This window comes from Phocoena sinus, chromosome 6, assembly GCF_008692025.1.
Source record: "Phocoena sinus isolate mPhoSin1 chromosome 6, mPhoSin1.pri, whole genome shotgun sequence".
In the NCBI taxonomy this organism is placed as follows: domain Eukaryota; kingdom Metazoa; phylum Chordata; class Mammalia; order Artiodactyla; family Phocoenidae; genus Phocoena; species Phocoena sinus.
The window spans coordinates 106,431,638-106,457,773 of record NC_045768.1 but is presented as its reverse complement, the minus strand read 5'-3'; the positions used below and the strand labels follow the sequence as shown (position 1 = coordinate 106,457,773).

Below are 26,136 nucleotides of genomic sequence, written 5' to 3'. Positions count from 1 at the left end.
CTTCTGTAGTTATTGAAAGAATAGGATTCCGGAATGACTGAGGCTATAAAGAATAAATAGTGTAGAATTTTTTTTCAGAGATATTTTTTAAGGTCCCGAGCCTGTTTTATGTTTTGTTGAGAGGCCTTCTGGGGCTGAGGAGCACAACCTCAGTCAAGTCCAAGGTCTCCCAAGGGTAGCCCTATTGAGGTTCAGGGCCAGGGAGTTCTTTGTCCCAGGGGGTGGTCCTATGCCTCGTAGGATGTTTAGTGGCATCCCTGACCTCTACCCACTAGGTGGCGGCAGTACTTGCCATCTCTCTCCCCAGCCTGAGTTGTGACAACATAGATTATCTCCAGATACGGCCAGCTGCCCCCTGTGGGGACATAGTCACCCTCCAGTTGAGAGCCACTGGTCTAAGCTATAGAAACAAAGATAATCGGAGTATCGGAGTCCAGCTGTGGATCTTGGCGTGGGTGTCACTGTCTGAACAAACAATAACGTGTACTGGCTACATCGGGCTTTGCTTTTTATGACAGCTGTGGTGCTTATTTATACCAAGGTTTTACTTTACAAAGTAATATTTTGTGCACCAAGTCCTTCATATGGTTATACATTTTCTTACCTTAAGCTATATTGTTAGCCCCTTGGGGGCAGGAATCTTTTCCATCCTTGTGGCTCCCAGAAGGACACTTAGTGAGACAGTCATCAGTAACCAGCTGGAGATCATAGAATACCATCATCCAGATGCTACGCTATTATTTATTTATATATATATGAATGTTCTTGCCTTGTACTATGTTTTAGTTAATCGTATTGTGTTTGTGGCATCCTTTCTTAAAGATATGTGGCATTTGTGTCATTATCTTGACCTAATGGTTTACAGTTTACATTTTTTTTTTTTACAAAAATGAAAAAAAAATTGAACTAAGCAATTTTATAGCTTACAGTAGTATTAGAGGGATATCAACATTTAGAGTTTATGTGTTCTTAACCTGAGCAGCAAAATGCTGACAACAGTGCTGTTCTCGTGCTGGTACAAAGGCATCTTGATGTTCAGTCTTTGTGCTAAAATGTGACATTTGATACACTCAGGTTTTTACGATTATTACGGTTTGTTGCACCATGCAGGTCCCTCACAACCCTCGGTCTGGTTATCTCAGCCCTAGCAGATCAGGGTGCTGGCAAAAACAAGAATAAATTTGTTCCATATCGTGACTCAGTTCTCACTTGGCTGCTCAAAGTAAGTTTTTCTCCCCCCTTTCTGGGATGCTCTTGGTGGTTGGTGAAAAGGAAGAATAAAGAGTAGACTATTGATTTCTCCCAATTATAATTTCCTACATCAGTGTTCAAATTTATAATCATTAGACTCTTACATGGTAGTCCTAATTTTAATGGATTAAGCATGGGTTTCTTTCTGATTCACCAGGACCCGGAAGCAGGGGGGTTTGCGGCACACCGAATCGCACAGTCGCCTCTGAGATTTGGGGACTAGAACAGGACCTAGTGCTGATCTGATAGCTGAGCGCGTCGTAGGAAAGGGGTTTCCACTGTGTTCCAGACCCAGCTGGACTGCTGCATCCTTCTCACAGACTCCTTTTGTTTGATGGACATTTTGGATCTTCTTTTTCTGTTTAACTTCCAGACTACTCATGATCATTTTAATTTGCTTTCAGCTGCTTAAAGCTGTTGTTAAAAGATAGAGTAGAGCACACAGTCATTCACTGGTTAATTGATTCAGCATGAATGAAAGAAATGGAAATGAGGAAGAAAAAGCCTGTATGAAGCGCTGTGAGGAGGATGTAAGGAAACGCTAGACACTCCTTGCCCTGTAATCACTCAGTCTAGTAAGGGAGAGAAGTTGTATACACAGAATACTATAACACGAGTGGGTGATTCCATGAGAGAGAAGAAAATGGCATGTAATCGGAGTTTGGTGAAGAGAGAGACTATTTCCAGGTTTCTTCTAGTCTTTCAAGATTCCCTTTGGTCTTGATAGAGCTGGTGTGGTGGATTAGGTATTGGACTGGGAGTTAGAGGATATCAAATCTAGTGACAATTTAATTCCTTATAAAGTTGCCAACCCAGAATAAAATATTTTACCTAATGCTCTTTTAAAAAATGTTTTTAAAATGGAAAAATAATTTTGTGAGCCTGTTTAGTTGTGTGATGGCTTATTTTCTCAGTGATCAAGAATTTATTGAATACCTGTTACTCACCGTGCTAGTGGTTGAGCATATAAAGATGAGTTAAACACAGGCAGCTTAGTAGAGAACACAGCTTTTGACATGTTTAGAGAACCATGTTTGTAAAGGGAGTAGGGTTTTCTTCTAGTTTCTACACCCTCTCAAAGGCTTTACTAGTATTCAACTTTACTTTCTAAAACTCTACACAGTGTTTGAGCATGCTTTATTAAGTGAAATTTGCCACAGTAGAAAATCAGGTAGATTACTTCCTTTGGCCAAAATGCAATAAAAGTAGAAATTTAAAACAAAAGGATAGGGACTTCCCTGGTGGCGCAGAGGTTAAGAATCCGCCTGCCAATGCAGAGAACACGGGTTCGAGCCCTGGTCCGGGAAGATCCCACATGCTGCGGAGCAACTGAGCCTGTGCACCACAGCTACTGAGCCTGCGCTCTAAAGCCTGTGAGCCACAACTACTGAGCCCGTTCGCCTAGAGCCCGTGCTCCTCAACAAGAGAAGCTACCGCAATGAGGAGCCCGTGTGCAGCAACAAAGACCCAACACAGCCAAAAATAAATAAATAAATAAAACAAAACAAAAAGATAAACAAAATTTGATGATTAAAAACCACTTGTAGGGCTTCCCTGGTGGCGCAGTGGTTGGGAGTCCGCCTGCCGATGCAGGGGACGCGGGTTCATGCCCCAGTCCGGAAGGATCCTGCGTGCCGCGGAGTGGCTGGGCCCGTGAGCCGTGACCGCTGGGCCTGCACGTCCGGAGCCTGTGCTCTGCAGCGGGAGAGGCCACAGTGGTGAGAGGCCCACGTACCGCAAAAAAAAAAAAACAAAAAAAACCACTTGTAAATAACTCTTGAATTAAAGGGATACATATTATAAAACGTTTAATTACCAAGGAAATAATTGTCTCAAGTGTCAGTAATTAACCTTGAAGTCTCATTTGTTTAATTTCCAGAAGAAATCTCAATACGATACTTCTTCCTCACACTTTCCATAGAAACATCTCCTGATCATTCCTGATGATTTCTGGATGTGCCTGATTTAAAAGAATATTCATTGTCCTGTCGTTCCAGTGTTGCTGCTTCAGTCCATTTAACCCAACAATAAGAAATACTTTGTTAAGTTGACGTAGTTAAAATGGCTAGGTTAATCTTTGACTGTCCATCCCATAGGCTGGAGGCCAGGAGAGCTTGGGTCAGGAGAATCAGGTACTGTGCAAAGTGCTTCACATACATTATCTCATTTATTCCTTGGAAGGCAGATGGTGGTGTTCCCATTTTACAGATGTGGCAACGGACACAGAACCTGCAAGTGACAGAACCAAGATTGGAATCCAGGGCTGACTTTGCTGCCCATCTTCTGTTGCCTAGGCTGTGCTCTTCTTACTAAAGGTTTCTTTTCACTAGAAAGAGACGCACCTTACTTTTACCAAATGTGGTAGAAACTGTTGAATATAATTGAACTTGAAGAACAAAACTAAACACTTTTTTAAAAAGCTCACTTTATCTTCTGTTTAATAAAACTAGGCTATGATTGTAACTTCTATGTGTTAATTCTTAGGCTAAAAAAATGAACAGTTTCCTTGATCTTTGTCATATTTTTCCTGAAGAACTACATGACCTTCTTTACGATGTTTGACTTTTGTACAAGATCATAAGTAGGGGCATTTTTGTAAAACCTATGCTGGGGTTTAAACAGTTTTCCCCAAAGCCTTTTGGAATCCATTGCTACACAAATCATTCTCCTTTCAAGTGTCTTTTATGTCCTTCTTTAATTCTCAGTTAGTCTAATTCTTCCTGATCCTTGTTTGACTTGGTATGATGCTAGTATTCTCCACCGTGACTTTCATCCAACTCATAAAATTGCTCATCCTTTATAAGATCTGCAGTTTCTTTTTAAAGTTTTTTTTTTGCCTTGTGTTCGCATTATAATTATGTAGTGCTCTTAGAGTCAGAGAAACTGCTCACACTTGGTGATTTGGCAGGTGGGGGTGTGACGTGGGGGGATGGGGATGGATGTGATTGCTGTTCTCTCGGGCAGGGTTGAGCGCTTACTCATTTGGTAAGTGGTCAGTGGAGAACTGTTTCATATTAAGATTATGTTTTCTTCTCTCTGTGACTTTCTAAATATAGGTCTCTTAACATCAAGTAACTTCCTGTAATGAGTGCTCCAATAATGAATATCTTTGGAATTCATCTACTTTTTTGCATCCTTTCTGCCAGTTACTTAATGAATAATGAAGGCTTTCTTCTCTCGCCTGGGTGATTGAAACTTCTTTCCTGGGCTTTCCTAGTTCATTCCGTTCTTTATAGTTAGGTTGCTGTCTTTCTAAATTAATACTCTTCTTAAACTTAAATGTCTTCAATAACTCTCCAGGGGCACTTATGATAAAGTCCAAGTTATTTAAAGACTTGTGGTTTACTAGGCCCCTCCCTACTTGTCAGTGTTCAGCTTTTGCTTCTTGACATTATCAGTTCTAGCTGAGTGATGAGTACTTTTACTTCTAGGACTTTGCTCTTACTCTGCTGGGAACTGTCTTCCTCCTCTCTTCAATCCCTCTTCTTACTTCCCTCCCTCATCCCCTTTACCTAGGTGATGCTTATTCATCTTTAGGTGTCAAATGTCACTTTCTCTGGGAGTCTTTTCTAACCTTTCAAGACTGGGCTTTCTGCTTTTTCTCTGTTTTCCCAGACCATATTGTATTTACCTCTACTTTAGTTCTTAGCATATAGTATTTGCTCACCAGCATTGCCCTCTAGATGGTAAGCTCCGTGAAAAGTTGAATGAATGAATAATTTCAGCTCTGCTCTGCACTAGCATTATGACCTTTGGTAAGCCTGTCAATCTTCCTGGGTCTCATTTTCTCGTCTGTAAAATGAAATAATTTGATTAAGTGACTTCAAAGAGTTCTTTCAGCTTTAAAAAATTCCGACTTCTAAAATTCTTTCTCATGTCCATTTAATTTGCAGTTTCTGCGTTTGAAACAAAGCTCATCTGATTTGCCTAATTAAACAATTAAAGAGTAAACAAGAAGCATTATACTTTCTCCTTGAATGAGTGCCAGTTCTTTTGTTGCTGTTTCCTCTTTGCTGATGGCATGAGGCCATTTTTGAATATGAGCATATTGTTGCTCATGCACGAGGGCTTTTAAAATGTCAAGTATTAAAAAAAAAATGTCGGGCTTCCCTGGTGGCGCAGTGGTTGAGAGTCCGCCTGCCGATGCAGGGGACACGGGTTCGTGCCCCGGTCTGGGAGGATCCCACATGCCGCGGAGCGGCTGGGCCCGTGAGCCATGGCCGCTGAGCCTGCGCGTCCGGAGCCTGTCCTCCGCAACGGGAGAGGCCACAACAGTGAGAGGCCCGCGTAACGCATAAAAAAAAAAAAAAAAAAAAAAAAAAAAAAAAATGTCAAGTATTTGTTGTTTGCCAGGTTTCCTTTTCTCAGCACAAATTGAAGCACAGTATGCATGCTTTTCTCCTGTGGTAGTTATTGTTACGAATCCCCTTCTACCCAACCGCATTTGCTGTTCCTGTGGGCTAAAAGAATGCAGTGGTTCTGGAAGGGCATCAGTGCACCACGGCGCTGCTTGTGAACTGAATTCCAGCCTGAGATGTAATTCCTATGATCTTGATATATGACATTTGAATTCCATTAACGTGCATGGGATTCTTCTTGACATCTTTCTGGAAGTTGCCAAAGCTGGGCACCAGCAATGTGAGATCAGTGTCTGGAAGTAGAGTGAAGCAAGCAGTCATCCAGGCTTTGCAGAAATTGCCTTTGCTTCCTAAAGCCCAGATTACTTTCATTTCCTCCCTTTTCATGCATCGAAGAGTTATTTCCTTCAATGATATAATTATCTTAGCTGTGTTTTCTGTGGAAAACCAAAATTTTAGTAATGGATGAATAAGGGGACGTACTGTTTGTGATTATATTGAACTGTTAGCAACACCTAGGGAATAATTTTGTTTCTGGCACTAGGACAGAACAATTTGGAAAGGCTTCAGGTCTGAACTCTCTCTGTTGCCAGGTGTTATTTTGTTACTGGGCTATCGTGGGTAGCTGTGAGGGAGTGGAAATCATATTGGACTGGAAGGTAGAATACAACTGGGCAGGAATGTTTTCACTTCACTAGTTCTGGATCTGTAGGCAAGGTATTTAACCTCCTTTGTCAGAACAAACCTCTGGTTTTTCATCAGTAAAATGGGGATACTAATACTCTAATTCACAAAAGGCTGAGGACTGAATAATCTCTGCACAAAGGTGTATAAATCACGGGTGGTTCAAGCAAATTTTAGAAATATTGATAACGGAAAACATTTCTATCTTCAAAAGTAAGAATTTTGTATTGGTTAATGCAGCCGAAAGATAGAGTTGGCTTTCTTGTGATCTAATGAATTCCTCATTAGTGGCCAGCCTGAGTGTTCTCTCTAATATTGTGAGTCTATAATTCAGTGATACTTTACTACTGAAAGGGGGCATTGAATCTAGTCTTCTGGGTAACTCTCATCCTGAGATAGTGTAGTGGGAGTTATCTATGGCTGTGCAACAGATTACCCTGAAAACTCAGTAGCTGGGAGCAGCCATCGTTTGTTACCTCAGGGTTTCTCTGGGTCAGGATTCCAGGTGCAGCCTGAGTGTTCTGGGTGGGGTCTCTCCCGTGGCTGCAGTGCAGAGGTTGGATCTGCTCACCTGAGTGCTTGTGGGCAGGCGTCAGAAGATGTGTTTCCAAACTCACTCCTGAGGTCTCTTCCTCGGGCTGCCTCACCTCATGGCAGTGGTTTCCCTGAGTGAGAGAAAACACCCACAACAGAAGACAGTCTTTTATAATCTAATCTCAGATGTGGCAAGCCATCAGTTCTGTGTTCTCTTCCTTAGAGGCAGATCAGAAAGTCCCGCCCACACTCAGGGAAGGGGAAGACACGGTGGTGTGAATTCCAGGAGGCGTAGATCTCTGGGGGCCGTCTCAGAGGCCGCCCGCGCAGCTGGATTTCATGCAGCCTTTGTGTGGCGAAGCGGCGTGGGGTAGACTTGACTTCCCAAGCCCTGTTTTGTAATCCTGAGTTATATCTAGTTATTTTTTAATGTTCTCAAGGGGAAATTGTTTTTTGAATTTGTTGAAGCCCATCCTAAAGTCCCTTTAGCGGTTTTCTCTAATGGAGACGAATGTCTTTTTTTCAGCACCCTTGTCTGAACTCTAGAAGCGGTTGTATAGAACCTGAAGCCTGTTTCAGTAGTTTTTGAAATGCTGTCAGATGGAATACGATGAAGGGCCTTCAATGTATCTTTTGTTTTCTAAGACCGTAATTGTACTTTATGATTTAAAAAATTTACAAGGTGCTTGATAGCATTATAACAGCACCACTTTCTGAGCTATTATTTAGGCTTCACAGAGCTATTATTTAGGCTTCACGGAGTAGATTGTAGGTAATCACTCTTTGATCAAATACTGTTACGACTGTTCAGTCTTCTCAGGGAGATTTTGTAGGCACTTAAGAAAGCATCCTTTTTTATTCTGAGCAGTCTGCTGACTTATGGTATCATGTTGCCTGTTAAAAGAGGACAAATTGACTTAGAATTAATTTTTATTAAACTGAAATAAGTGTGGGCTTCATTGTATTTCCCAGTTCTTTCTCAAAAACCAAAGCTCCCTTTTGCAGAAAAGTAGCTTTTGCCAGCAAAGAAAGAGCATGGGACTGGGAGCCAGTATACCTGTACCTAAGTCCTGGCTTTGTCCTTAAACCTGTGTTTGACCTTGGGACATTATCTCATCATATGGGGCTTCAGCGTTCCCATATGATGTTTTCTTCCAACTTAAAATGTATTCAATTTTTTTTCTCCTCCAGGACAGTCTTGGGGGTAACAGCAAGACAGCCATGGTAGCTACTGTGAGTCCGGCCGCTGACAACTATGACGAAACCCTTTCAACCCTGCGATATGCAGATCGTGCCAAGAACATCGTGAACCACGCTGTGGTGAATGAGGATCCCAATGCACGGATTATCCGGGACCTCCGAGAAGAAGTAGAAAAACTCCGAGAGCAGCTGACCAAAGCAGAGGTATGAGGCACAGCCGAGCAGCATTATGGGTCTAGGAAAATCCAGTAAAGCTAGAACTTGAATTTTCTTCCCCCAGAGCCATAAGTGATGAGTAGAATTTTTGAATTTCCTATAGGAAGAGAAATTTGAGATGAGTAATAAAGGAAGACAGATAAATTGTCATAGTTGAAATTTAGATAGTTTTTACAGGTGTTAAAGGATTGAATACGAGGAGAGAATAAGGGGAATTGAGAAAATGTTTCTTTCCACAGTATAGGCAGCCGACGAGAAAAGAGGTACAGTAGAATAGGGTAGAGAAAGAGAGATGCTTGAAACAAAAATAGGTACAACTTAATACTAGTGCAGCAAATGGTGGTGAATGTGCATAGGCTAATTAGAAGAGGCATCAAACAGATTTGTGTTGTATCAGATGTTCATCGGTTGAAGTCCAAACAGAAATCCTAAGGAGGTCTTGCACACCATAATAAGCTAGTTTTTCCATGTTATGGGTTAATTATGTTCATAGGAAAAAATATAGCAGAAGTAGCCATCTGTTTAAAACTGCCCTGTTTCACTATCCTTTGTACATTCTATAGTGTATGATATTTATGTTCCATTACTGAATTCAAAACCTACACAATTCTAACCAAAAATCTTTTTTATTGATTTTTAAAGATTTATTTTATTGAAGTATAGTTGATTTACAGTGTTGTGTCAGTTTCTGCTGTGCAGCACGGTGATTCAGTTATATACATATTCTTTTTCATATTCTTTTCCATTATGGTTTATTACAGGATATCAAATATAGTTCCCTGTGCTATTCAGTAGGACCTTTTTGTTTATCCATTCTATACGTAATAGTTTCAAATGCTTATCCTTTTATCAAAAGTGGGATAAAATGTCAGATTCAGGATCCCAACTTTAATTAGCATTTCTGTTCCCATTATTTCCAAGCACTGTGGGATTCTTTCTTGGGCCTGAGGCCATAGCCCTCTTCTCATGACCTGTTTTCTGGTAGTATAACAGTAAATTACATGGTCAAAACAATTACCTTGATTGTATTTTTGCCTGTTGAATCCTATCCTGTTTTTACAGGAATAATTTTACAGTTCATCAAGATTCTTTGAAAGTTTGTTTCTGTCTTCCTGGTATCAATAACACCGCCCAGTTTTCAACATGTGCAAGTTTAGTCTGCATATACTTGAAGAAATACCCAAAGTCATCAATTAAGAGTAGAATGAGGCACACATATGAGTCTAGACCTATTGAGATTTAAAAAAATAAGCCCTTGGTAGCTTGAACTTTTTTTCTCCCTAAATGTAATTAGATCTCACAGTAACAACAGGTTAGAGAAAAATGAAAAGGTTAAGTCTTCTTTCAAACCCACTGGATAACTAGGTGAGTCTGTGGGACCCGCACAGTCTGGATGCTTTGGGTCAGTGACAGTCCTTGTGTCTTAGGCAGGTCAGGGACCCCAGTGAGCTGTAGAGCTAAGAAGAGTCAGGTTGTTCCTCTTGTCCTCCTGGATTTAGCGACTTCTTTCTTCAGGGCATTGTACAGACATTTCATGAAATAAACATTTTGCTTGTAGGCAATGAAATCTCCAGAGCTGAAAGACCGGCTGGAAGAATCAGAAAAGCTAATCCAGGAAATGACTGTGACCTGGGAGGAGAAATTAAGGAAAACCGAGGAGATTGCCCAGGTTCGTGCTTCCTGCTTAAGGAGAGAGAAACGTCGTGGCAGTTTGCGCAGTGCAACTCGGAGCATGTTTCTGATTTCTTTTTGATTTTTAGCTTTGAAGATGGCAAATCTAGCAGATTAAGATTTAAATAAGATCTAAATCCAGGAGTCTGTACTTTACAAAGTTCATTTGAAGGATAAAGACTTAATTACAATTAATTGTTCATTATGTAAGAAATATATTTTTAGTGTCATAAAAATTTTTAAATGATATAGCTAGCCATTGGCTCTGAACACCCAATTCTGTTAAGTGCTTCGCAAACATAAGGAACTCACCCAACTTCAAAATTATTAGTAGTAGATATTTAGGCTATGAGCGTCTTGCTTCCATATGACAACGCAGTAAAAGTAATATGAAATACCTAAATCTGAGGTGACTGTCTCTTATTTTTAGACCATTAAATATAAAGTAGTGAAATCTTCCAGTGGGTGCATTAGCATTTGGAGAAAATCCTAAAATGTCCAACTGTGTGCTTAGTAAAGGCTTTACTCTGTGACTTTCCTCTTAGATGCTTATTCATCCTCTGTTTTAGAAATATATATGATAATGTGGAGGTCAGTACCACACTGAGCAATCTTCTTATGATTGGATAACTCTGATGGTAGATTTAACTGAAATCTTTTATTCTTCCATTTCTGTTCATTGGCCTTAGTTTGTTCTTCCAAAGCTAAGAGAATAAGTGTCCCACTTGTATGTAGTAACTAATAATAACAGTAATAACCAATACTTATCGGGTACATGTACATATTGGGTCCTATGCTAAGCACATCTAAATATACAGCGTTTTATTTAATCCTCCCAATAGCCCTGCAAGATAGGATCTGTTATTACCCAGATATTGAAAGTCACCTCTACCTCTTCCCCTCCTTTTCTAAAATTAAAAATTTCTTGTGTTTTCACCTGTTCTTTGTATTAACAAAATAGAACTTGCTACTTCTTTTGTTACCCAGTAGATTCCATCTTTCAATGTGCTGTCCGGAATCAGTCGATGCATCAGATGTCGTAGGACAGTACTATTATTACGTAGCATAGGTGGATGTTAGATTTATATTAGTGCAGACTAGGATTTAAGTTGATTTTTAAACATTTTTATTACAGTCCTTTTCAAAATAAATAAAAATATGAGTGTAATAAATCCACACGTACCCATTACCCAATTTCATTAAAGACCAACATAAGACCAGTCTTGTTTTATCTGTATCCCTGCACTGGGTTATTTTAAAGCATATCCCTCAGATTACAGAGAAGAGAATACACCAGTATATAAACTTTACTTCTCCTTACATATTACACTTGCTGTTTTTCATAAATTAAATTCTTATTTAATAAGAATTAATTCTAATTATCATTCAATTTGGAACTAATTTATGTGCGCATTTTTGGGCTGCTCTGAAGATAAAACATTGAAGTGCTGTTGTCCTCGGGTTGCTGTGCTCTGATACGAAGCAGGGGAGGTCTAAGTGAGAGAGTAGTGCTGGTGCAACTTATCTGTAGCATCTTTCCTCACCTAACTGTCCTCTGGCTCGGTCATATGCCCCTTTTGAGGACAGCCTGATTTTATCCAACACCTCATTTAACACCTTATCTTTCCAAGCCCCCAGGCTTCAGTGCTGCTGAGCTTTCTTCTCCTCTCTCACTGGTCTATTGGTCATTGACCTCTTTGCAATACAGACTGGCATTTCCTAAAATGTATTCCTGGCAGTATAGCCACAGACTGTTAATAAGTCTTAACAGACTGTTAATAGCCACAGACTGTTAATAAGGGAAAAAAATGGTTCATGATCAGATAACTTTGAGGAAACCTAGGTGAACTCAGCCAAATGGATTTCTTTTTTTAAGAGCTCTTTGGGAGTCTGTTCTAAGTCAGCCAGACTCTCAAAAGTCCTCTGGGTTCTGTGGCATCTTCCTCTAGTATGCCCGCCCCTGGAGATTGTCCCTGCCAGTGAACCCTGTGGAAGCTGTCTGTACCCTTTTGACCCTTAAATCATGAGTACTTTATTTACTATTCAGTTTTTTTGTGTGTACTTTTATTGCCTAATGAGTTTGTAAGGTTCTCAAGAAAAAAGGCTGTATCTCTTAATTTTTGAAACTATGTGCTCAGTAGTATTTTTGAGTAAACAGTCAGAACTCAAGTTGACTAATTTCTCAGCCCAGTGGCATATCTTTGATACCAAATTCTCTTATTTTCATCTTTTATGTTCTCAATAGAGAAATGTACACTTACGTGAGATAGATCAAGGGTTAGCAAACTAAGCCCTTGGGCAAAAACCCGGTCTGCCACTTCTTTTCATAGTTTTACTGGAATGTGCCATGCTCATATGTTTTTGTATTATTTATGGCTTCACAGTAGAATAGCTGTGACAGAGACCATAGGACCCAGATGACTAAAATATTTACTGTTTGACATTTTATAGAAAAAATTAACTAATCTCTGATATCAGAAGCAATATTTAGTAAATGTAACTATATTTTATCATACAATACTTGTTTATTCTTTGAACTGATTCCTAGATGTTGCAAACTTCTGTCGTTGTTTAATGATTAAAAACTTCAAAATTTTTGGTGGCAGATGTAGCAACGAATTGACAGTTTTTCAACGCTGTGCCCTTTGGTTTAAACAAAAATTTTGTGGTATTTCTACCATTATAAAATCTCAAACGACAGGAAAACGCTTAAGGAAGTAGGATAAAACGGTAGTTTACTCTAACTGCTAACTTAGACAATTATTCATTTCTATTCCTTTCTCTGGCATAGATTTGCTCAGTGACCTTGGGCAAACCTATATTCAGTGACATTCATTCCGTATTCAATTATCAATGTTGAGCAAAAGTCAGAGAGTTATTATTGGAGAGTGTGGGAATGGTTGGAAATAAGTAAGTCTGGCCATTCATTATAGGGCTTTGAATGTCAAACTAAAATTCTTAGATTTCAGCAGTAGGAGCTAGAAAGATTTTGATTTATCTGTCAAAACATTTACTATATGCTATGTACTATGTAAGTATATCCTGGCTGTTTTATATACATTATCTCATTTAAATCCTGTCTTACCCCTTACTCTGAGTGGCTTTACCTTTGTTAAGTCGTATAGTCCTTTTCAGGCTTGCCTTTGCCTCTGTATGAATTAAAATTTTGCCACTAGATGACAGTAACCAAACTTCTTCTAAATCTTTTAATTATTTCCATAGTGAAAATTACTAGAGTCCTAATAAGAATATAAGTAGAAGAAACTATTGTATTACGAAAGTAGTATTTACTTATAGAAAATACAGAAAGATTATTATGAAGAAAATTTAATTGAACGGATCCAGTCATCCAAAGAAAACTACTGTTAATACCTCTGTGGTTTCTTCCACGTTTTCCCAGTGCACAGATTAATGTACTAGTTATACCCTACATTTTAAATTTAATATTAGTTCACGAACATCTACCCACTTCATTCGTAGTTTACAAAAAAAAGACATTTTTATAGAGAAATGTTTCTTCTCATTATTGGAATAATTCTTTAATTACACCAATATCCCTTTGTAAAAGACCTTTCCCTCAGTAAGGGACCATACAAGATATATTAGAATTGCTTTCTTCGTTTTAGGAACATGGTTCTTTATCAAGGATAATCATTGCTTAGAATTGAGTGCTGAAAACTAATGGCTAGTGCTAAACCACTCAGCACTTCCGAAGGAACCCAGTAATGCTTGTTAGAGAAGAGACTCGATTCAAAGGCCCAGAACCAAAATATCCCCTTCAGTATGTTTGTAATAGTATCATTCTAGGGGTGATTGACTGGGTTGCAGTGGCTGTATAAATTAGGATGTGTGTCTAGAAATAGCAAAATTGTAAGGCTGCAGTTTAACTATACTGCAGACTTACTGTGTGGCCCTAGTTAAGTGACTTAGTTTGTGTTGTCTTTCCTCAGAATCAGAGGTTCTTGATGACTCATCACTATTCGCTATTTATACATAGTTAAAGACAGCCTGCCCTGCCCCGATTCGGTTGCAGGATTCATGCGTATCTCCCTAGGTGCACGCGTGTGTATGTTGCATGTACTCACAGATCGGTAGGCACGAAAAGGAAAGGTTCATGTTCTTATGAAAATAGGGCTTTACTGAATATGCAGGTTTTATTTTGATAAATTCACGACACCGACGATTTGAGTGCTCTTGTGTGTTATGCACTGTGCTAGGTGCTAGGAATACACGGTGGAGAGATAGGGTCCCTGCCCTCACAGAGAAACGGTCGTGTAAAAAGTTACCAAGTTTGAGAACAGGTGTGCCCCAGATAGGAGGAATAGGTGTAAAACTCTTAAGCTAGAGAGAGCATTCTTGAGACTTTGAGGGCCCTGGAAGATGTTCCACTAACTGCGTACAGGCTTTGAGAGTAGGGGTGACAAGATGTGATGATGGTGAGTAAATAAATGGGCCAGATTGAAGGGCCTTGTGGGCTTGGTTGAGGGAGTTTGGCCTTTATCCCTGCTGGAGACCCACTGAGGATATCAAGCAGCAGAGTGTATTAAATACTTGGCTTTTCAGAAAGATCACAATTGAGTAAAACACACTTATATTTGCTCACATATACAGAATTAAATGTGAAAGGTGAATTCACAATGTTAGATATTTTCAAGAATGAAAAATGAGAACTTAGTATATTTGGTTGCTGTTTGTTATGGCTTTATTTTATTTATTTAAAAAAATTTATTTATTTATGGCTGTGTCGGGTCTTCGTTTCTGTGCGAGGGCTTTCTCTAGTTGCGGCGTGCGGGGACCACTCTTGATCGCGGTGCGTGGGCCTCTCGCTATCGCGGCCTCTCGTTGCGGAGCACAGGCTCCAGATGCGCAGGCTCAATAGTTGTGGCGCACGGGCTTAGTTGCTCCTCGGCATGTGGGATCTTCCCAGACCATGGCTCGAACCCGTGTCCCCTGCATTAGCAGGCAGATTCTCAACCATTGCGCCACCAGGGAAGCCCGCATGGCTTTGTTTTTGAAATTAAAAAATTTTACCTAACGAAGCAACATTATAGTTTAGAAAGAGAACAAATGCAGTAACTTATATAATACCATGTCCTAAGTAACATATTTGAGTTATAAAGTTATTTAATAATTACTATAATATATGACATTTTATGTCTTGCTGCCTCAGTAGCTGTGGAATTAATTCTTCTCTAACGCCTTTTCAGGAGCGGCAGAAACAGCTTGAGAGTCTTGGAATATCTCTTCAATCTTCTGGAATTAAAGTTGGGGATGATAAATGTTTCCTCGTTAATCTCAACGCTGATCCTGCTCTGAATGAACTTCTGGTTTACTACTTAAAGGTGAAGTAGTAGGCTTTTCTACTATTTCCTACCACAGAATAGAGCAGTATTTCACAGTATTTTTTTTATACTTGGAGAACCATACATATTCAAAAATATGAGTTAGCAAATTGTTTTTATTTGATTAAGCTGGAGTATAGGAAAATCTTGTGTTTCTGAGATCAGTTTCTCTTTGTAGTCTTTGAGTGATGTCATTCAACCTAGTAAATATGAAAGATGATATTCTGATATTACTTCCAACAAGTTAAGTAGCTTAACTTCTATCATTTAATATGATTAAACCAGGGAGTTAAGTAGATAACTTTAAAGCTTACACAGTGACTTTTAAACTAAATGGTTTCATCGGTAGACTAAAGCTTTTGTGATTTCTATGAAGCACAGCTTTTGGTGAGTGGTTTCTTAGCTTACAGAGGAAATGTTTAAAGAAAGTTATTAGGACCACTTGATTTGAAATTTGTGTTTCCAGTAACTTAGGAAAATTAAAATTTTTGGATTATCAACTTATAAAAAAAGGGAGTAAGTCACTTAGAGACTGAGAGGGTTAGAGTATGGAGCAGAAAAAACCAGATATACATTGAAATCTATATACATTGTATATATGTATATACTCATATACATTGAAACCTATAGGTTGTGGGATGTATCAGGAAGACAAGAGACTTTAGGATGAGCATGATATCAGACACTATATAAATTATAAGGAGTTTGCCAAAATTACCTTTGCCAACCCTAGAGCATAAATGAGTTACATAATGGACTATATGACTCTGACATATGGTTAATGAATATTTAGGAGGAAGATTTTTCCCCTCATAGTATAGGAACTATCTATGTGGGTTTAACTAAGTTAGTGACTAGGACAGTAAAGACATGAGCTGGTACAGTTGGAAACAGCTTTAAAATTAGAGAATTGTGTCGTTTCACTTCTAAAGAGACTGAAGAATTCACGACACGTTGGCTGGTTTCCCAGTTTTTATCAAAGGTATCTGGGGTAATTGCTTTGTGATATTTTGATAAGGCCCTGTTATTCATAAGTATCTTATACCATGTTTTATTACACTGTGAGTTAAATTGTGTGTTTGTTGCATGTAATCTTGTGAACACTCAGGTGCTGTGTGTAGTGGGAGCAGTGCTGGGGTAGGAGGGAGATGCCCTCAGTTTCTAGTCCAGCACCACTGCTTGGCAGATGTTTGCTCTCAAGTCCTTTGCCCCCCACAGTCTACGTATTCTTCCTCTATAAATGGAAGTTTTCTCTGTCCGGCTACCTCACAGGGTTCCTGGAGGATTAAATGGGATTTGACATATAGAAGCACTTTATAAACAGAAGCACTATCCACATATAAATTATTCCACATACCATTTTCTCATTTGATACTCTGGTACCTTATTATATTATCCTTGTTCTTTGAAAAAAATGACATATTAGCACATCTCTTGCTGTGCTTCTAACAATGCTGGCAGCTTTTTGTGTTAGAATTTCAGCTGTAGATATTCATATGCTTTAGGAGAGATGCAGTATTAGAATAGGAGTTAAATATTCTGCCCTTTTAGTTTTCAGAACTGTGAGTTCTTTTTCTTTCTGATGTGATGAAGTTCAAATTGGAGTACACAAACACATACACCCAACAAGAAAAAAAGCCTGATTCATATCTGTTCCTTAACTAAAAAATTACACAAAGAAAACTATTTAAAGACTTTTGGAGAGCAGTTAAAATATTTCTGGTCATCTTGTATGGAGGTGTTGGGATTCTGTTTCAGACTGTGTGGTCAACCCTGTTTTGGCAGAGTTTGAGGCAGTGTTGGTTCTTCACTGCCCAAGCTAAACCCATGACAAAAGTTATATTCATGACAAAGCATATTCAAAAGGATGATCTCAGTCCAAGAACAGTTTTTGCTTCAGTAAAGTGATACCATGATGTGGGTTGGAGGAATTTAGAGGCCGAGCGTTTTTTATTTCTTTGCTTTCAAATTTTCAAGCTGGTTTACATGCTGGACAGATGACCTCATGTCAGTGGGTGACTTTGAGCACCCCATGTATAAAATGAGGCCCCTGGATTAAATTACCTCTAGCATTCTTTCTAGTTCCAGGTTTTGAATGGTTCTCTTCTAGAATAGAATCCTCCATTTATTTGTTCTGTCTGGAGCTTGCAGAAGCGAAGTATGGTGGCCAAACCATAGGTAGAATGTAATTCACAAGGTAATTTTGCATCTAATTTGCATAGCCAGGCAGCTCTTGCTTTGCATGGTTCCAACATACACAAATTCCAGTTAACGTGAGTTAGTAAATAATGTTGACGTTGCAGGCATTCATGAGCTTCTAGATGTGCAGCCAGAGGAAGTTAGTGAAGGTGAACTTACCGATGTGAATAATGAACGTGGTTGTGATGAGAAGACTGCAGAGGTCTCAAAGGGAGTGACACCAGAAAGCACTTCACTTGAGAGGAGCTCTTGGAGATACTTCGCAACATTGAAAGCACAAAGGATAAAATGGTAGAAGCTTAGAAAGGAGTATGACAGTTTGCCAAGGTGTGGAAAATATGCTCACTGCATGCTGTAAGATATATGTTGAGAAGAAGGCAAGCACTGTTCTAACTACTCTCGGTACATACGCTTTTAACAAAGAAAAAACTGCTTTAAATTTCAATGTTTCTAATGTTCTAAATGACAGTGTACTAAATAAATACTAGTTTAACTGGTTTTTCATTTTCCTATACATTGTAACAGTAAGAGATTTCTTCATGTTTTTACGGACAGTTTTAAATGTCACAGAATTATTGCAGTTTTCCCCAATGATTATTAAGATCTCCTTGCTAAATTATTTTTATAGTCCTGCGCTTTTGTGCAAAGCGAGGCCTGCCTGCAGTTCTGAGGTTGACTTGGAGATTTATTTATATTTTTAAAAATTTGTTATTTAAAAAATTTTTGTACAAGTTTTAAAGGTTACAGTCCATTTAGAGTTATTACAGAATGTTGGCTATATTTCCCGTGTTGTAGATAGGCTACATTTTTGTAGCCTATCTTACACCCAATAGTTTGTACCTCCCTACCATATCACCTCTCCCCACTGGTAACCACTAGTGTGTTCTCTATATCTGTGAGTCTGCTTCTTTTTCATTATATGCATTAGTTGGTTATATTTTTTAGATTCCACACGTAAGTGATACCATATAGTGTTCGTCTTCATCTGGCTTATTTTCACTTAGCATAATGCCCTCTGAGTCTATCCGTGTTGCTGCAAATGGCAAAATTTTATTCTTTTTTTCTTTTTATGGCTGAGTAGTATTCCATTCCATTCCACGTCTTCTTTATCTATTCATCTGTTGATGGACACTTAGGTTGCTTCCGTATCTTGGCAATTGTAAATAATGCTGCTATGAACATTGGGGTGCATGTATCTTCTGGGGTATATACCCAGGAGTAGAGTTGCTGGGTAGTTCTGTTTTTAGTTTTTTTGAGAGACTTGTAGATTTATACCAGCATAAGCCAAACTTCTAGAGGAAAGAGCTGCTCCCCTCACCTTAAATATGTTATGCTAGTAATACACTTTTATTTCTAAAAAGTCTAATAAGAACATATTAGAAAAAGAAAGGGGCATTAGTGCCCAAATTTCAACAGCCAGAGAAGACCACAGTTAATATTTAATATTTTTATCTGTATCTTCTGGATCTATTCCTGTGTGTGTGTGTATATTTATAGTGATACGTATTTTTTAATTACAGAAATAGGATTACAGTATGATTAATTCCAGTCACACCTTTGAATTCTCCACCGAATCGTTCAGGAAAGCTATTTTGCTTGTGCAGTTCTGGATCTACTCTTTTCACGAGTCAGCTACTCATGGCTGGGGAAGCAAGGGTGATTCTGAAGGACTTGGGGCAAATTATCACACACACACTTGATCAGGATTTGTACCAGTGATTCCACAGCAGCGTCAAAGCACACGTACGTAGGGAACAGTCCTAGGGGGAGCGTAGCTCCCGTTGGCAGTAAGCTGCCTGCCAGCATTCAGTCAATGGAGGGAGGCGATCAGCAGAATGGCAGGGCCACAGCCATTCCGTGTTGATAGAGCTGTGGGCCAGGCTTCAAGGGGCCCAGGACGAATAAGACAGCGGTGTGGCTGTGAGACGTGCCTGGTTGGAGGCAGTTTGACTCACCTAGAGTACTATTTGAATTTGTAATAGACAGAAAGGTACCTTTCCTTCTTTCCTCACCTCCATTCCCGAAAGGCTGTCTTCAGAGTCCTGGTTCTGTGAAGCCAGGGCGATTTCGTTTATTAAGGGCTATTGGTTATTTACGTATGTAAAGAGCAACGAATACTTCTCTGCTTATTGCCCCTGGTACTTGCTGCAATCTTGGAATGCAGCAGTCGGAGCTGATTCTACACTCAAACTCCAATCTAGGGGGTAGTTCAGAGCTTTTCTCCACCTCCACCCCCAAGGACAAAAAGGATTCCAAAGTCACAATAAGGACTCCAGCTAGAATTTCTCATGGGGAGAGGAAAGGGATTATAATAGAAATGGCCTAAGCCAAGTGCTTTGGGGATCTTTTCTTCTTTTTTATGTGATCTTGGGCTCTTTTTCTCTTCAGACTCTTTTTTTTTTTTTTTTTCCTTTTAGAACTTCTCTGCACCTTGTAGTTGGTGTCATTAGAGAGGGAAGAAGTGGGGAATGGAGACCGACATGGAACACATTCGTTAGGCCTGCTACTGAATGTCACTGAAGCATTACTTGTAGTTTACACCTGATCAAGCCCTGTTCTCCAGCTTAGGGAAGTATGGGATTGGCCAGGAAGCCTCAGCCAAGATCAAGGAGTAGACATTTGCCTGGAATGCCCTCTCTGTATATTGTATATACTCCTTGAGGACTGAACGGGATGCCATGGCACAGTTCTGATCCCAGCTCTTTGTTTCCTTGGAAACACTGCTGCAGCATACTTGAGAGAAGAAACCCCCAGAAAAGGGAAAATGAAAATAATAGAAGGGAAGAGGCCTTTTTCTGAGGTTGAGATCCCAGAAGAGATGGGAAGAATTGGAACCCAGAGTATAATTAATTAGAAGGCATATCAGCAAAGAAGAGGAGAAAATTGTCTTCCTGAGTCTGAAGGGAACTGATTGTTCATTTATTTTTCTTTTATATTTATCTAACGGCTAAATGTACCAGGCCTGTGTTACATGCTTGGAATACAGTGGTGAGGTGGTGCAGGTCAGGCTGTTCTCTGCTGTCTTGGAGTTTCCATGCTAGCCATGGAGATGGACAGGAAGCCCACGGACAGTCAGTCTGTAAGGAATTCAGGCCCGAGAGTAACAGGGTGGCTACTTCTGATTGTTGGTTCAGGCTGCACCTCTCTGAGGATGTGTACTTAAAAGCTAAGGTGGAAATGATAAGAAACTACCAATATCAAGATCAGGGGAGGAACACCTCAGACAGAGGAAGCAGTCAGTGTGCTCAGAGAACAGATGAAAGGCCCGAGTGGGTGGGTCACACTCCAGGAGAGGCAGAGTGCTGGGAGCTGGGATGAGAGAGGTAGGCAGGGGCCAGATCACAGAGGGTTTGTCAGCCTGGGTAAGAATTTGAACTTCTTAGAAGTTCAAAGGGAAGCCACTAGAGGATTCTCGATAGGGGATCACGTGATCAGCTGTTGTGGTGAGAGCGGGTGGGGTGGATAGAAGTGGAGAAATAGGAGGAGGCTCTAATATTCATCTGGGCAAGAGAATAGGATGTGATAGTAGAGGTGGGAAGTGAGCTGATTCTTGATATATTTCAGAGGGAGAGTCTTTGACGATTTCCTGATTGACACAGGGCTGGAGGTAGACTGCTAAGACAGAGAGAAGACTGCAGGATAGCATCTGAGCTTTTCTAGTTGACCAGCTGGGTGGTGGTGGTGCCATTAGTATTGGAGAAGGGAATAGACTCAATGGGGTGGTGGGAAGGTGGAAGCAAAAGTTCTGCTTTGGCTCTTTCACTTTGAAATGTCTTTAGACATCCAAGTTGTGCCCAGTAGGCAAGAAATGATGGTGACTATGACTAGGGCAGTGATAGTGGAGGTGGGAGAATGATGGAACTAAAGTCTGTAGTTCCTGGTTGGTGATTTAATTGTGTGTGTGTGTGTGTGTGTGTGTGTGTGTGTGTGTGTGTATGGTATTTAAAGCATATTGGACTGGATGAGATCATCATGGTCAACGGTCAGCATCCTGCTTCCATGGGTTAAATCTCACCCCCTGCCTGTTTTCATATGGCCCAGGAGCCAAGAATGGCTTTTGCATTTTTAAATGGTTGGAGGAAAATCAAAAGAATCATAATATTTTGGACTCTTGAAAATTATATGAAGTTCAGATTTCAGTGTTCATAAGTAAAGTTTTATTGGAAAGTAGCCACACTTGTGCATTTGTATATTGTCTGGCTGCTTTCACACTACAAGGGCAGAACTGAGTAATTGTGTATGACTCAAAAAGCCTAAAATATTTCATATCTGACCCCTGATCTAGGTGTGTATAAGGAGAAGGTGGCCTAGGGACACATCCCAGTCAGTATCAACATTTAAGGGCAGTCAAATGTTGAAGCACATAAGAGGGAGTTCGATTTTTATGTCTGTTTTCTCAGGTACCTTCCAAAAAGTGACACTGGTGATTAGGGCTTAGAGAATTGAGTAGTTGGGGGTTTAGGGTAAGAAGAACACATCTACCATATCTTTTATGAGGTCTAGGGAGACCATGTCATTCATAAAATAATTCAGACTCCTTGCATTTGAATAGCTCTTTATCTTTGTAGACTCATCTTGACTGAGACCAGGTAGGTGATGTACAACTTAAGTAACTGTAGTTTTCAGACCATGCTCTGAGAGTAGTATAGAATATTTGGAATCAAGATTGCAATGGAAAATAACGAATGTAATATAGACATTAATGTAAAACTGTAGTTGTAGGTTTAAAAGTTATAACTCAACTCAGTGCATTACTCCTTATAAGGAAATAGAACTTGTAGAATGAATTCTATAGAAAGCCAGAAATTCCCTCTGTCATTCCATTTGCTTTAAAAATCTTTTAGCTAAGGTAATGGATCAATGTATGAGAGCTGAGAGTAGATGATTTCAGTTTGTGTACATGTAAGAATGCACTATTAATCAGTGAATTTGATTCTTTTGTAGGAACATACACTGATAGGTTCAGCAAATTCCCAAGATATCCAACTATGTGGAATGGGAATTCTTCCTGAACACTGTATCATAGACATCACATCAGAAGGCCAGGTTATGCTGACTCCTCAAAAGAACACCAGGTAATGTACTTTAATTAGTGTTAATGTCACAGTAATTTTTAAGAGGAAGAAAGTACACTAATTGAGGATGGTATAAGGACGTTTGGCCTTTGTGTGCTTTTATGTTCACTAAAAGAAGATATTCAGTTAGTTACCAAGTCCTTAATATTTAACTTTTTAATATGGCTTAAACCAATCCTTCCTCTCTATACATACTGCCGTGGCCTTATTTAAATAAGGTCCCCATCAAATCTTTTTTTTTTTTTTCTTTTTCTTTTTTTTGCGGTACATGGGCCTCTCACTGTTGTGGCCTCTCCCGTTGCGGAGCACAGGCTCCGGACGCGCAGGCTCAGCGGCCATGGCTCACAGGCCCAGCCGCTCCGCGGCATGTGGGATCTTCCTGGACCGGGGCACGAACCCACATCCCCTGCATCGGCAGGCGGACTCTCAACCACCAGGGAAGCTCCCCATCAAATCTTGATTGGAACTCCTGACAGCACCCTAATCTTCCTGGTCCACTCACCATACAACCAGATGGCTTTCTTCTATTCTTGATGCAAAAATCCCTTACATCCCTCCTGCTTATCTCCTATTCTTCTGCATCTGCCATTCCTCTGGCCAGCTAAGTAACTCCTGTTTGACCTTCAAGGTTAAGTTCTGTCACTGTCTACTTTGGTCTAAAATAAGGGCCCCCAGTACATTTTCCTAGTGTACTTTATGCTTCCTGTTATGTTAATACTTCATACTGTGTTCTTGTGGGCTGTTAGCCTGTATTATCACATTGGACTGTGAGCTCTTTGAGGACAAGGACCTTTCATTTTTGGTTCTCTATCCTTAGCGTGTAATACCAGACTAATAAATAAGTGCTCAATAAGTAATGAATAGGCATAACATTATACAAATTAAATATTTGTCAGTTTGTTTCCTTGAGCTTTGAAACTGTTATTGCCCTGTTGTGTAACTGGCTATATAACTGTTATAGGTGATGGTTAACTGACATTGATCTTCCGAATGTTGATTCATCGTTATGTCAAAAAATCATTAATACCATCACTAATTTTATCCATAAAGTCTGTAAATATTTGGAAGCTATCAAGCTCATGGTAAAGGATACAAGTGAGAAAAGAAAAAAATAGAGCATAAGCTGGCCCAGCACTCCCAGCTCTGGTGTGCTATTCTCCTATTAAATAATCGCACAGATACCAACCCCAGGGAAGGTTACTCTGAGGCTATGATGAAATAAGATGAAGCAGGCCACATAATAATTTTGTTTCAGCAGAGACAAAAACCGGGGTCACTATGCCACACCCAAAATACCAAACACCTTCTCTCGGCCAAGTGAGTGGCTGTTTCTTCACCAGTTACAACTTTATCCTCTGTGGATAAGATTTTTGACAAACTCGATCATAGAATTACTCCTGCTCTCTGGCAGTATCCGGTATATACAGAACTCTCACCTCCTTAGACCCTCTCTCAGGATGAGCAGCTGAAGCCCAGTCCTGCAAGAGTCCCCCCGGGCCCCCTCACTGAGATGCCCCCATGCTTCCTGTGGTGTCTCCTCCCTCTGCGTGAGTAATAAACCCAACTGGTTCAACTACGGGAATATTCCTGGTGGTCTTTGGTTGGAAGACATTGACACAAATTTCCCAAAACTCTAATTTTCACTTGAAAGCTTGACATTTACAATTGGCAACAAATACTGTCAGCTGTTTTTGTCAAAGTGACGGGCTGGCTTTGTTCATTTTCAAGAAAATGTCTGCCAGAAAACCACTTTGAGCATGTCTTCTGCTCAAGACAGTTCTTATACTTTGGTATGCATTAGCACAGTGCTTTGTGTGTACTTCTCATTTTGTCACCTGGAATGTTTAAGAAGTTGTGTACTACTCAAGGGTCAAAATTTACTAAAAGTAGTAATTTATTATTTTTAAAAATTTATTTTTAAAAAACATTTTATTGGCGTATAGTTGAGTTTTACTGCTTCATTAAGGACCTTTTCAAGTGAAACATTTTTAGAAATTGTGGGTGCATGGCAGTGAATAATCCAGTGACTACTGATAAATGTTTGGTGCCACTGCTTTCATTTGTGCTAAAACACCAGCAGTTTTACTCCTTGCCAATGCAAACGTCAACATGGTGAAAAAGGGCAGGTTAGTGTTATTATAAAAATAAATTTGATCTTCGGGACCCCATACAGACCACATGTTGAGAACTGTTATTACAGTCATGCTCTTATTCAACTGCTGCAGCTTTAAAAAATAAGTCTATGTATGTGTTTGCCTTTAATTAAACTCCTCACTGTATGTAAGGTATTCGTGTCATAAAGGCTAAAATCTGCTAATTTTAGTAGGTCCCCTCTTGTCATAACTTTATTTTTTAAGCTCGTGCTTTGAATAATCAGACTGTAGGAGCATAGAGACCAATTACTTTTAGTGCTTAAAAACCCACATGGTAAGTGAAATCTAGATGGAGAGTAAGGTTTTGTGTGTATGCATATACATTAAAAATAACTGGCGGTACAAAGCCAGGTGAGTGCCTTAGGAACGTAAAGAAACTAAGGTAGTATTGGTTGGAGTGACAGAGGAAGTAGAAACCAAACTGGGCTTTGTGAGAAATCAAACTGAGTGAGACTCAGGGTGATAGAGAACTAGAACCCTATTCCAGGTTATAGGACTGGAGTAAGCCTCGCTTTGGAGGAAGAGTTAGCCATGTTTAGTGGACAGAACATAACACCCCTATCCCCCCCCTCTTTTTTTTTTTTTGCTGGAGTTGAGAATTCACTAGAAGTGGGAAAGAAGGAGATAAAGAGGGTTTCCTTTTGCAGGGCCTTTAATGTCAAGTTAAAGAACTTGACCTTTATCCTAAACCTAAGCAGCTTAGTCATTCAGTAGAGATAGGCATGATGACACTGGTATTCCAGGAATATCAGTCTTATTGCGGTATGCATAATTTTCTATTTATTTCCTGCCCCTCTGAAATTTTTCCCTAATATCCTTCTACCCATCATTTCTTCTGTTGAACTCTGTTGTCAAGATCAGCAGTCAAGTGATCTTACAAATCTTCTATCTATTGATAGGATATGCACATTTTTCTGTGCTATAGGAAGTTACAGAAGAGTTTAACATAGGCCTCATTTCTTATTACTGATACTATAGATATTTCTGAGTTTAGTTGGTTGACTGGCTCTTTTTATCCATGTAGATTGGACATACTTGTTTTAGTTGTAGTGTACACTGCTTCCATCTTTTTATTACTGGCTGCGGTGGTTCCATATTTACTCCTTAATATGCTGTATAACAAATTTAGAGCTTTGAAAGATAGAGGATAATAATCTATGATACTTGGTACCATAAGCATTTAAAATAAATCAGCAAAGAAGGAAATACAAGTAATAAAATTCACCAAGGGCAGATTTTAATTTGGGGAATTGATTGTTTTGTTTTCCCTGTATTGTATTGGAAAAATTAAAGGAGAGAACATGATCATTGTTTATATGTTTGACCTCTTCTCCCCACAGAACATTTGTAAATGGCTCCTCTGTATCCAGTCCTATTCAGCTACACCATGGGGACAGGATATTATGGGGGAACAACCACTTCTTCAGGTATGACATTCATGGCTCTTAAATAG

The 26,136-nt window shown here is 39.6% G+C and overlaps 1 protein-coding gene across 2 annotated transcripts in view; it reads left to right on the top strand.

Annotated features, from left to right (window-relative positions):
• Nucleotides 1-26,136, top strand: part of KIF13B (kinesin family member 13B) — a 190,172-nt gene that overhangs the window by 80,499 nt on the left and 83,537 nt on the right. For both annotated transcript variants that reach the window (XM_032634809.1, XM_032634810.1), the window contains exons 10-15: nucleotides 1,111-1,222; nucleotides 8,019-8,231; nucleotides 9,802-9,912; nucleotides 15,122-15,256; nucleotides 22,400-22,530; nucleotides 26,024-26,110. In XM_032634809.1, coding sequence (XP_032490700.1) covers nucleotides 1,111-1,222; nucleotides 8,019-8,231; nucleotides 9,802-9,912; nucleotides 15,122-15,256; nucleotides 22,400-22,530; nucleotides 26,024-26,110 — 789 coding nt within the window. The remainder of the gene's footprint in view (nucleotides 1-1,110; nucleotides 1,223-8,018; nucleotides 8,232-9,801; nucleotides 9,913-15,121; nucleotides 15,257-22,399; nucleotides 22,531-26,023; nucleotides 26,111-26,136) is intronic.